The 13,539-nt window shown below is 36.6% G+C and overlaps 1 protein-coding gene across 1 annotated transcript in view; it reads right to left on the reverse strand.

Moving 5' to 3' along the window:
• Positions 1 to 6,051: 6,051 nt before the first annotated feature.
• LOC107719674 (A disintegrin and metalloproteinase with thrombospondin motifs 17-like) overlaps positions 6,052 to 13,539 on the reverse strand; it is a 112,592-nt gene continuing 105,104 nt past the window's right edge. Inside the window, exons 23-24 of the mRNA XM_016527156.1 lie at positions 8,285 to 8,462; positions 6,052 to 7,566 (exon numbers count right to left, since the gene is read on the reverse strand). Coding sequence (XP_016382642.1) covers positions 7,415 to 7,566; positions 8,285 to 8,462 — 330 coding nt within the window. The 3' untranslated portion in view covers positions 6,052 to 7,414. The remainder of the gene's footprint in view (positions 7,567 to 8,284; positions 8,463 to 13,539) is intronic.

The following is a 13,539-nucleotide window of genomic DNA, read 5'->3' on the forward strand; positions in this document are numbered from 1 at the left end:
GTATCAGAATTAGGCTACCTATTTGCTCACGCACGAGCAGATCCGTTTCATCTCTGGAGACGCGATCTGTCTTTGCGCTTGCAAATTCTGCTGTGTAAATAGCAAATTCGCAATGGCGCGAGCGCAACTGGCTCTTAAAGGGAATGGGAGATGCGACTCTGATTGATTTATTGCACGTTATGCCCAAAACAGACCCATTACTCATTAAGAGAATAGGGACAACCCTTTTAGAACATGTGCCGGGCGCGCTGACCCTTTTTCCCGTCGTTAAACTAGCAAAAGTGGATTCGGACACGCCCTAAGTGCACCTGCACCAGACCTTGCACTTAGATCGTTAAAATAGGGCCCAATGTCTAATTGGTCAAGACACCATTTGGGATGTGCCCACAGCTGAGTTTAAAAACTCAGTATATGATAAAATTTTGCTTTTTGCCTTCAAATTCTTTGAGCGTTTTCCCAGCATGCTCTAGCTTGCATGCCAGCTGCTCCTCTACCATCATGAGGAGATAAGCCACACTCTTCTTTTCTTTCTTTAACTTTAGTTTCTTTTCTTTTCCATTGAGTTTCGTGTTCTGAGTTGAGTTTTGCCACAAAGCCGTGTCTCCGAGTTCGACCTCGTCTGTTTTGACGTGCAAAACATCAACCAGCCCTCAACTCCACACCATCCTTCAGCCAATGCCCATTGATTGGCGTCACTCCAGACGTCCTCCTAGACCTCACTCCTAGACCTCCAGCAAATCAACAACTTTGGGAAACCCCTATATAAACACAGGCAATGCAAGCAAACCTCCAGATTATAGCTGAACTGGTGCATTTAATGTAAAGTTTAATAGCCTCATTGAGGAACTATATATATATATATATATATATATTGGAACTATAACCATATATTGCTATAAACTTGGGATTTCACATTTTCATTGTCTTAAACTCATTCTTTCCTCACTTTCTTTCTGCAACTTGTGTGAATGTGTGAGTGTGTGTGTTTATGTGTTAGATAAGTTTATATGTATTAGATTTGTCCAATAAAGTCTTATTTATATTGAAAAGAGAAGTATCTTGTGTTTTGTGCTAACAAGTTAATGTCTTAAACTGCCGGTCTTGTTACCATGCTAATAAATAGTGTTTTCACTATACTTTGGATATTAATATCCGTTGCAGAGTTGATGTTATACGGCCCGTTCAATTGACCACTGGCCGATTCAGTTGATCAGCCGTAAAACAGTGATTCTGTCCAAATTCCCTATAAAAATCATAATTAATTCCCTTTGAGCTAAATTGACCTGTTTTCCTTACACTAATGAATAACAGGGCTCATCTCTTCATCTCACAAATATGTATTATCCATCATAACATCAGTCTGAAACAGACAAAAGCAGTGACATCAGCATCGTGACTGATTTCTGCTGGACTTGATGGGAGGTCTAGAAAGAGAACAAGATTAACAGAGGAACAAAGACGTCCAGCCGGGCCGTGACAAACCCCTTCCATGCTGTTATTAATTGAGGACGAGAGCATAATTGAGCAAGTGAACATACTACAGAGTCCTGCTGAGAATATGACAGGGACAGAGGCGCTTACTGGCTTGGGTAATTTCATTGGGATTTTTGAGTTGCTCATGTGGATTTCCAGTCAATATCGGTGCAGTTGAAGTGTGAATCCCCTCATTTGGTGTTTATCTGAAGGTATAAGGATAATGAACCAGAAGAACATGTGTTGAGAACACACTTTAGAGATGTTCTAGCAGCTTCTATCTGTGAAGAACAGCTTCTGAACAATGTAGTAATGCAGATAAACAGCTGATGAGCAGCACATGGAGCTCAGGCTGCTTGTGGCTGACAAGGAAGTATTAAAGGAATAGTTCGCCCCAAAATTATGTGATTATTTCATCTCTTTTTAGTCTTTCGTGAAACAGCAAATGAGATTTCAAAAAAATTAGGGAATCCCTGTCATATAAGGGAGATGGATAGTAACCTATACAGCCAAAAAGGACATAAATGTCAAAAAAGAAGTCCATACAATTCATGCGCTAAAAAATTCCCATTGTCATAATAACAAAATATGTTTTAAAATTTAAAAAATACTGCAAAATACAATTTCACTGCATTTTGCAATATAATTTAAATGGTAGAAACATTTTTGGGCTATGCTGGCTCTAGGATTTAGCACAATAATACAATAAAAATTAATTATTAAATCAGTGTCAAACCTGTAGCCAGAAGGATGACCGCAAAGACATTTAAAAGAACACTGGGTCTTCTGTAATAAGTGATGTCTCCTTTAGAGATTTTCAATGAACCTCTGCAGCTCAAAAGAAACCAAATTAAAGCAAAGATGATGGAGACGTTTCACTCCACATCATTCATCTGAAGAGTTTGAGCAGTTTAAGGAGCGATGGGCAGATTTGGGCAGGAGCTCCTGCCACGGTCTGCAAACAGAGGAGCTGTCGAGTTAAATGAGGAAAAAGTTACTCATGAAACTACTGCATAATACGTGAAGAAAAAGTCTGTGCTGAAATGTCAGGTTGAGATCTTCATGAGCTCATGAATATGTGCTAAAAACCTTCAAACGATCTGTTCTCACGCACAGACAGACGCCACAAATTCTGGAGAGCTTTGCTGGCTGCTACAATGGTATCAGTGGCTTCGTTCATCTTCGGAACACAATTTAAGATATTTTGGATGAAAACCGGGAGGCTTGTGACTGTCCGATTGACTGCCAAGTAAATTACACAAGGTCCAGAAAAGTATTAAAGACATCGTCAGAATAGTCCATCTGCCATCAGTGGTTCAATCTGAATTTTATGAAGCGACGAGAATACTTTTTGTACACAAAGAAAACAAAAATAACGACTTTAGTCAACAATTCGTCTCCCCTGTGTCTCTGCGCATCACTGTATTTATTTATTTATTTAGCAGACAAAAGCGACTTACAAATGAGGACAATAAAAGCAGTCAAAACTAACAAAAGAGCAACATATTCAACAATTCGTCTTCGCGTCACCGTAGCGCCATTTTGGAGAGTATCCACTGAATGCAAACTGCATATGCTGTTCTGTGTCAGCCACACCACACGGATATGCAGTTTTCGTTCAAATCAAAACGTAAATAATCTTAGAAAACTTCAGATTGAACCACTGATGGCAAATGGACTATTTTGATGATGTCTTTCATACTTTTCTGGACCTTGTGTAATTTACTTGGCAGTCAATGGGACAGTCACAAGCCTCCCGGTTTTCATCCAAAATATCTTAAATTGTGTTCCGAAGATGAACGAAGCTTTTACAGGTTTGAAACTACATGGGGGTAAGTGATTAATGACAAAATTTTCATTTTAGGGTGGAGTAACCCTTTAAACCTATGAATTACCATTTACAGTGAAAAACAGTAAAATGACATTCACATTACATTTGATTATATTTTATTTAAACAGTTTTGCTTATTCTTATTTTTGTTATCAATAATGCACATTAAGGTGTTCTGTTTTACATTTTATGTTTTTTAGGGGCCGTTTACACGACAACGTTTTCAGCCAAAAACGGGAAACTTTTTATGTATTTTGCCTGTTCGTTTACACGACAACAGCGTTTTGGGGACTGAAAACACATTTTTGAAAACGGGTTTCAAAATGCACGTTTTTGAAAATGCCACCATTATCGTTTCCGTGTAAACACCAATACGGGAATCTTTGAAAATGATGACGTCATGCGCGTGCGTAGTACATGTTAGGTATGTAGACATGCGCAGTATGTGTCGATTTGAAAGGCAAGCACGAACAAACATACACAAATTATAAGTTCTAAAATACACAGGCACCGTGATATGCTGTCCAGGAAATATTGTCACTGTAAATTTAACAGGATATTTTTTACAGCGATAGACTAATAGTTGTACTCTGTCTTACTTAAAAATCAACGTAAAGTGTCCTATTTCAACTTTTATAATGTGACATATTTCAGAGTAAAGCTATTTGTAATGAGAAAACATGAAACCAGACTGGATCATAAAAAGTGGCCATTACATACCAAAATGGAGTTGGAGTCGATGGGGTTTGTGACGTCAGCTGAAAAAGAAAATCATGAAGATTATGACAAACTTTTTTTTTTAATACCATGCACCGATGAAAATTTCACAATAAGGGCAGGAAAGTGTATTAATAAAGTAAACAGTCTATTTTGATTTCAAATTGACTGTAATAGTGTGAAGATCAGAAGACTCACCGTAACTCAAACCGGCTCCAGCATCCAGAGGCGGTGACCTTCTGCTCACGTCCTTCACAGCTACGCCAGTGCCATTACACTGACAGCGGCAGATTTACGGGTGAGAACAGCAGGCCGTGTGGCCGTCCGTCATGCATACACTCACGGATCCTCTGAACGTAATATATTCACAATGTTACAGCCCACAAACAGAATCAGCGAAATGCAAACAACAGCTGAAGAACGAGCTGGAGAACTTCACAAGGTTGTGACATGATCGTGATGCTGAGACCTTTTGAGGCAAAACCTCATGTAGGAAACTCATATTGTTATTTACAGCATCATAAAACATAACAAAAACATGCATTTTGGTTTCCAAAGTAGTTTTCCATTCAATAGACATGTAAAACGTTCTTAAATAAAAAGTTTTAAACCATTACACAAACCAGCTAGCTCATTAAACGAAATATTTGAAGCAAAATGGAAGAGACAAAGAAAAACCTTGAATCAGAAATGTTAGTACAATGCAAAATACTGATTATAGGCATAAAAGCTAATTGAACATAGATGCACACATGCAAAATCATCATAATACAGGATATAAATTTATTATTATTATATTTTTTGTGTATGAACAGTCTGAAATGTTCAAATTAGCACCATCAAAAGTGTCAGTTTAAGTACCGATCACGTGTGCAACTACTGACATACAGTACTGGAATACAGAAGCAATATTCACCACACCATACCTGGAACAAGCTGTTGCAACAAATAGTTCTGACAGAAGCAGGTAGATACAATATGTATTAAATAATCCTAACAAACTTTAAAAACATGTTTCATTTAAATACATACAAAAGTACAAGAACAAAACGTGGCGAAAATGCTAAATTTCACAGTAGTGAAATTTGTCTAGCACCTGTTGTGACCTTGTGCAACCTGGTAGATGGGAGCCAAGGTCTTGAACACACATACATATATGCTCTGTTCCAAAACCTAGTGAGCATTTAAAGGCATCAACGGAGCGTAAAGGTCAATATGTATGCTACGCATTTCACACTTATTGAAGTAGCATAAAACTCAATCAGTTTGCGTTTGAAGTGCACTCCAAGTTGGTCACTAGTGTCAATGAGGATGCTGTCTTAGACAATAGCTCCCTATGTAGCTCAGTAGGGTTTGAAACAGAGTCTCTCATGCACACATATGCAGTGTCACCCTCGGACATGTTTTTTTTTAATGACATACAAACCTAAAATTTCACATTTTCTCACCACATCCTGACTGTAAAGTACCTTATAAACTCCTATCAATTGTATTCAGATCTTAATTATGAGATTTGGATTGCATTGCTATTTTTCTAAAAGTCTGTCATATAAAAAGGGCCTGTTTATGGAATATATTTGTACACGTACTGCCTCTATTGCACAAAGTGAGAACTACAATAATTTGATTTTAAATGAAGCCATCGTTTTCTCATACTGATGAGAAATGAATCAAATATACAAGCACAATGACTCAAGAGTAGCTCTTAATGTGTTTGAGTGCATTAACTATGGCACTGCAGCACCATCAGATTAATAGATGATTCTGACATTAGTCACAAACATGACACTTCCTGTACCCTGATTTCACTACACCTTAAGGAACAGCGCACCCTGAAATTAAAAAAGCATTGATTTATCTTCATGTCCTTCCAAACCTGTATCACTTACTTTATTCTGTGAAATAAAAAATGAGATGCAACACTTTTTTCCATAATATGAAAAGCATATAGCAAGCAAGGGATATCAGTATCATAAAAGTGTCATAGCATTAGTTTATATGACACTATATTTCTAAGTAGATACCTCTGCACAAAAGTCAACATTTATTGTAAAATTGTAGTGTTCAAAAGAAAAAGAACAGCATACGAGTTCAGAATGACATGAGGGTGAGTAAATAATGACAGCATTTTCATTTTGGAGTGAACTAATGATCCACAGCCCAATGGAGACTCGCCTTTTTACAACGCAGTGGAGATCATGTACTTTGCTCTCTTAAAATATATGAAACAACACAACAAGTATCTAAAACACATAGAGAGTGTGGTATATGATCACCAAGAAATTCTGTGTCCTCTCTGAAAGAGTCACTAATTAGCCTCAGTTGGATATGAAATACTTAAGCCTTAAAAAGAAAAACTATTCGAATGGGTCACTTATTATCAGCTTGGCTCTTTGACTGCATCGAGATGGCTCTTGATGAATTAAATACCACAAGCTACTTCAGCTTTTTTCCAAAACCTAGTGAGCTGACTACGTAGGCAGTATTTTAAGGCTCTCAGTGTGAAGGCTGTTCAAAAAGGTAGGCAGCATGATTGTACCGCCTTCTAAGATGACTTCTTTTGCTGAAGATGCAGAGAATAATGCACTGCATAATCTATTTCTGCATGCATGCATTATTCTAAAAATAGATTATGCTATGCATTATGGTAGGTCTTACACAATCATGCATGCTGCTAGCAACAGGCAGATCATGGGTTCGATTTCCAGGGAATGCATGCATTGATCAGTCTAATAAGAAATTACTATTTTATACTATTCAGTATTTGCGTGTTACTAAAGTATTGCATTGTTAGCTTAGCAACACTATTGAAATCAATATCGAAACTCTTATTGAAATCAATTGTGATTGAAGGAGCAAGGCAGTTCACTAGGTTTCGGTTACAGAGCCAATATAACACAGGTAATAATAATATTAAAAAATAGAAGTAAAAACAAGACAAAAGATTGCAGATACAGGTCTGAAAAAAAAAGGTGTTGTTACAAAGTCCATTGGTTTTTGGCCAACCAGTGGCCTTATAAAAAAAAAAAACCGCATCCGGTGAAATGAGCTTTACCCACAGTGCAACAGGCAGGCCAGTATACTGAAGAAGTCTCTTCCAGGGCCAAAGTGTGGATTACAGCAAAACATGACAAAACAAGAAACCTTCACGTCCAAAAACAAGAAACGCTTGGCTAACACACTGCAAGTACATACTCAGTGCAGGGGGTGATAAAGTTAATGCATAGTTAGAAACGCTCACGTTTACGTACTTGTGTTCTGCTGGAAATATCTGTTCCACTGCTTTCATTATTTCACGTAAGAACATTTTTAATAAGAATATAAAACATTGTTTTTGACAGTACGAATGGAGAAGGCAAAAATAAACCTCTATGAGTGGGAGTGGCGGGGTCATTAACACTTGGGGGGCATTTTGCTGGTGTAAAAGTCTCTGCAGGTCTGGCAGCAGCGTTGGTACCAGCGCATGTCCTGGCACAGGTTCTTCTCTCGGATCACCCTGCAGTAAACCGCCCACTGATCCCCCGCGCACTTGTACGTCAATGCAGCTGCCAGGAATGACAGAAGGACAGGACATGGCATTTCATAGATTCAATTAATCGACACGATCCCTGACAACATGCATTCATCACTCCAGACACGCAGGTGATCTAAAAGATGCCATTTTTCATTTAGAAGATGCCTATGTTGCTGTTACATTATTAAAAAAGCTTTTTCAAAGTTTATTATTAATTATTGAACAAGAAAATACTATTCCAGTTTTTTTTTTTTTTTTTTACATTTAATTAAATTTTTTACATTTAATTCAGTGTTACTCGCTGATTATTTGTGATATTTTCTAGCAATTTCTGAGTAAAGTAAATCCTAGACATTCAGCAGATGAGTGTGTTTGTGAAGCTGCATTTATTTAGATGATTCTCATATTATTTGTACACAATAAGAACGTGATGCTTTCCAGATGATGCTTACTTTAACAGATGTATTGGCAATGAAATCATGCTTATGCAGTAAAAATGCTTAAAGCAAAGAAAGGCTTTCTTTAAAAACATCCAAACTGAAATGGAAATGGACTGATTTAGATACTTGACAGGCTGGTTTAAATTCAATTTAAATGTAATAAGGAATCTTTTGGAATTCTGCCTGCGTCAGAGGTGCATATGATGCCTAAATAACACTTTCAGAGTAAAAACTAAACATTCAGAGACATATAATGATACATCAGGATTTAATCTGATCATAAAAACCAGTACACTGCTTGAGTCTTACCCAGTCTAGGGGAGGTGATGGTGTTCACATTGACTTTCACATTACACGTCCCAAGATGACACTGCCTGTACGCGGTGGGCTTCAGGACTGCTGGGCAGTCGCTGCCATGGCGACCGGTCACTTTGTGCATGCACTGGACCACTCTGGACTGCAAGCCCCGCCCACAGGATGATGAGCACTGCAATGAACCAATGACCAGATCACAACAGATTAAAACATTTCCCACATCATAACCTGCTCTGACAGACCTCATTTTACTCATAAAATACAGAATCTACTCAATATTTCAACACAGCTCCTTTCTACTTCAACTGCAATGTTTATATGATAGATTTCAAATCAGGAATAAAATCGGATAGCAAAAGTATAATATCTATCTATCTATCAATTAGGGCTGCACAATTAATCAAATTTCTAATCGCGATTACAATTATGGATGCCACAATTACGTAGTCATTCAAAGCGGCAATTAATCGTTCAAAGTCCACTTATGTTATTCTGCGTGCTTAAGATGCGTTTTTTTCTTTCTACATGTTATCTTAAGGGTTTTTCCCATTATTTTAATTTAGGTTTTAGTATAAAATTATAATACCATTCAAATTTTTACTTTTTTTATAATTTGAAGAAACCAATCCGATGTATAGTTGACATTTGAGGCTTAATACTATAGAAAAGCACTAAAAGTTTTTCAGTTAGTGTTTTCAGCTTGTTTATTTTCATATAAAAATACGGCATGCAGTTGCATCAAACAATGGTATAAACATCATTCAATGTAAATTGTGATAATCGTAATTAATAATCGCAATTACAATTTCAAGGCACACACGCACACAGCCATGGCAGCTTTGGCTGCCATGGCTGCAGACGAAACAAACGAAAATTGCTTTGCGAAGTGGCAAAAGGTGCATGAAAGCAATATACTTCCCTGCCTCCGAGGAACCCAAACGCCTTTCAACGGCGCACAGTATTTTACGTTTACAAGGGATGACGGGCTATTGAAAATGAAATCAGCGTGGCAGGTTAGCATTGATCTCAGCGCTGCCTGTCGCCAGAGTCTAGTAAATAACTGCAGTCAGGGAAAGTGTGAGTGGAGTGATTTCACAACGACTCGCCGTTCTCAACACCACATGCACTGTGAATGAGAAGAGCTTCAACCTAAAAAAAACATCTAAGCATGCTTCAACCTAAAAACATCTAATCTGCTGATCAAAGGCGGCTCTGAATCACAGTCTATGACTCCCTCAAGAGAAGACCATGTTTGATTTGAGCTAATAAATATGACAAAGCTCTTTAACGTCTGGTGTGTGAAAGGAGAACACCCTTACAGATGAAGAGCAATACAGAAACTCCCGAAAGCTCTGAGTCCTTCTTCATGTTAACATAATACAGCATTTTAAAATTACTGTGGAAACTACTGAAATGATTTTAGAAATGCTGCATTACCACAACAGTAGTCAAGAACAATGACTAAATGGCTATTTGGATTTTGGCTAATATTAAAGTCGGCTGTTTAGTTTTGATGGGATAGTTTTTTTCATCATTTATTCACTCTCATGTTGTTCCAAACCTGTATAACTTTGTGTTGTTACTGTTAACTAAAACTATTAAAGATTAAACTAAAATAAAGCTAAAAAAAATGTTAAAAATTAGATTAACTTGAAAAAAGTTATTGTTATTAATTTTGCTAACTAACATTAAATCAAACAATTAAAAAATGCTTTTATTCATTGAATTAAAACTAGAAAGAATAATTTAAAACTGTAAAAAACATACATGTAAATTAGAAATGTTGCCATGGCAACTAATGAAATAAAATAAGTTCAAGTTAAGGGTAATAAAAATTAGAAATAAAATAAAATTAATAAAAAATAGCTAAATACCAAAAACTAATAAAAATGACAAAAACACATAAAATTTCTAAAACCTTAATCAAAAATGAAAACAGTAAATACTAAAATAACTTTTTTTGCAGACAACAAAAAAGCACAAAACGTCTGAATGTTTTTGTTGTCCACGCTGTCAAAAATCTGGTGCAGGATTTACTTTGAAACAATTTTTACTTAGAACTTGCTAGTAAATTTCACAATAATTACAAATGTACAAACTGAATTAAACTTGAAATTTTGAAGTAGAAAGTATTTTCTTGCAAAACATCAATAATCTTTATTTTGGAAAATATATATATTTTTTAAATAATTTTTTACAGTGGACTAGACTTGTGCCGGTATTCGGTAATGCGATATATCACGGTAATGAATATGCACGATATTGTTATCGTGGGCACTTCTAAATACCGTGAATAATTATATATTACAAATTATTTAGAATTTTGAATGCATTTTAAGAATACTTTTCCCATCAACTGGTCAAAATGCGCAACACGCTGTATGCTGCGTGAAGTGGACACAATGAAAGTCAGTGGGGTCCAATGTTGTTTTGTATTTTGTAGAAGAGAAATGTGAGTAAATCATGACAGGATGCTCATTTTTGGCTGAACTGTCTTTTTAATGCTAACCAATAGCTTGCATGGCGTAGGTCACGATGGGCAGGAGAAGTCATTTCAGAGGTTCTTACATTTAAATGAAAGATTATGAAAATATTTTTCACCTTTGAAATAACATTTTCGTGATTTCATGTTCCCTGAATTCTATTATCTGGATGCCCATTAGTGGCTGACATGATAGAGACACAAAATGCACTGATATTAACACAAGAGAAGAGTACTCCAAACACAGACAGATCCTAACCGGTTACAATCTCTTATCCCATTCACAAATAAAATATGTAATATGTCATTTTGTGCCAAAACACACAATGGGATCCACATAATTGAAAAGGGATGACATTTATCCACAGCCAGCAGCCAAAACACAGAAAAAGAGCCTGATTCTCCTCAGCTAAATAGGCGATTTCTATTCAGCGGAGGAATTTCACACAAGCCGCGTCAGTCAATATGAATGGATGTTCATACTCATGTGTTAATCAGTGTAAATCCACCGGCTGTAATATTCTGCCAGGGTTCATTAATGTAAAAAAACGCCAGGATGGATTTCACAAGATTTGTTACAATTAAAAAACTGTATTCAGACTGAACTGTATTGTGAAATCAACGCAGACTAAGTCAACAAATTGTGTCTAAATAATCTGAAGTCTCTGTTATGGCAATTAGTTTCATATTTATTTGGGAATTTGGCTCTAATCTTATTTAATCTTTGTCAGTATAATAGTGTTAAAAGTGTAATGAATGACTTCAAGTCTCCCATGATAAATGTAGCAATAAACATGCAAAATTATTTAAGTAGCACTGATCCTTAATTATGAAGGTGAGATACTATTATGATGTGCTATTGTGAACTTTCTTTATAAAATATAAAAAGTTAATGAATCAGTAAATAGTAGAAAAAAAAATGCAACTGCATTATTTATTCATACTGCAGTAATTAAAAAAATTACAACTATTATAAATTGTTTTCTTTGTACTCAAACTAAAATAATAGATGAAAACATATAAATAAAAGCTACTTAAAACTTAAATAACAAATGAAAAATTTGAAATGTTGCCTTGGAAACTATTTGAAACCAAATAAATTTAAGTTGAAATACTAGTTAAGTTAAAATAAATGAAAGCTAAATAGAAATAAAAAACAAAAGTATATACCAGATTAAAATGATATTTAAATAAAAGCGAATTATATTAAAATTATAACAAAATATTAATAAATAATATGATACATAAACAAGACTAAAATAGCACCAGGAACTACGTAGCACTCTAAACATCCATACTTGTAAATCTCTGTCATCTGACAAATATAAGAGAGATTACTGTAATACAGACACAGATAGTCACTTCCTGTGTACACAGTGAGGTCACTATACGGTTGCCATGGTAATAAACTGCAGAAATACTACAGTTAAAATGCCTGTGCAGTAGAATGCAGTAAATGCACACTGAATGCTTTCCAGTTTCTGGTGTGACAGTAGCTCATCTTTTCTGCAGATCACTGAAATGAAAAGAAGCAGGTCTACAGAGGGAACATCTGCTCTTTACAGAAATGCATGACACCAACCAACATCTCGCTAATGGGAGAATCTATTTTCCTCTCATTTGCCCCCAAAATGATACAGCCGACTTCACAAACAAATGTCGCAGAGGCTTGTAGAGTGAATACTGAGGGCCCCGGACGTGTGTAGAATCCAGCAGTAAACCACAACAGGCCATGCAATGATGTTACCGTATTTTCCTAGGCATTGATAAAACACAAAAGACACATTTAATGTCAAACTAAGGCGTGAAGTTTAGATCAGACACTCACACCTTCACTAAAGATCAGTCCCATCATGAGGTCCGACCGCAGACCTCAGTCAGAAACATAATCCACAACCTTCAAACGTCTCGCTGAGCCTCTGTCTCTAATGCCTTCAACATCTGCGGCCGCTGATGGGGAGCGACGGTAAGATGAAGCTCAGAGGGAAACAAACCTCAAACCTACAACACATCCTGATGCTCTAATTAGTTGTGGAGTCTTGAAGGGCATCTATAAATGTGAATGAAATACTGCTACAAAAAAGCACACTGAGCATGCATCTCCGCAAAACTGAGACGAAACTTTAGGTGACATGAAACAGAAGTTGCAACTGACTTCACAACTTATTGTGGCGCATTTCCAAGTTAAAGGATTAGTTCACCCAAAAATGAAAATTAGCCCATAAATTACTCAAGTCATCCTAGGTGTATATGACTTTCTTCTTTCAGACGAATCCAGTCGGAGTTATATTAAAAATTGTCTTTGATCTTTCAAGCTGTTTAATGCCACTCAGCGGGTGTTGCATGCATCAGTCCAAAAGAAGTGAAATAAAAAGTGCCCATCCATAAAAACCGTGTCTCACACAGCTCCGGGGGGTGAACAAAGGCCTCCTGTAGTGAATCGATGCGTTTTTGTAAGAAAAATATCCATATTCAAAACGTAATAATCACTTGAATCTAGCTTGCGCTCACTGTTGTACACGGAAGCAGTTCCAGGGGAATGACGTATGGAGGTCAGCGTTGTGCATGCACCGCTCAGAAGTGATGAACGCGGAAGCGCAGGGGAGAAATCAAAACAAAACAACGGTCACTTATTAGAAGTACAAAACGAGGATTTGTAAAGAAGAATGTCGGAGGATTTCGATATAAGCCAAGAAGAGACTGGTTTTCCTCTGCTAAAGTAAGGAAACTTTGCTTCCTTTGATCCTGTAAACAAACGTTGGTTTTC

This window comes from Sinocyclocheilus rhinocerous, unplaced genomic scaffold, assembly GCF_001515625.1.
Source record: "Sinocyclocheilus rhinocerous isolate Xijiao unplaced genomic scaffold, SAMN03320098_v1.1 scaffold2406, whole genome shotgun sequence".
Lineage (NCBI taxonomy): Eukaryota > Metazoa > Chordata > Actinopteri > Cypriniformes > Cyprinidae > Sinocyclocheilus > Sinocyclocheilus rhinocerous.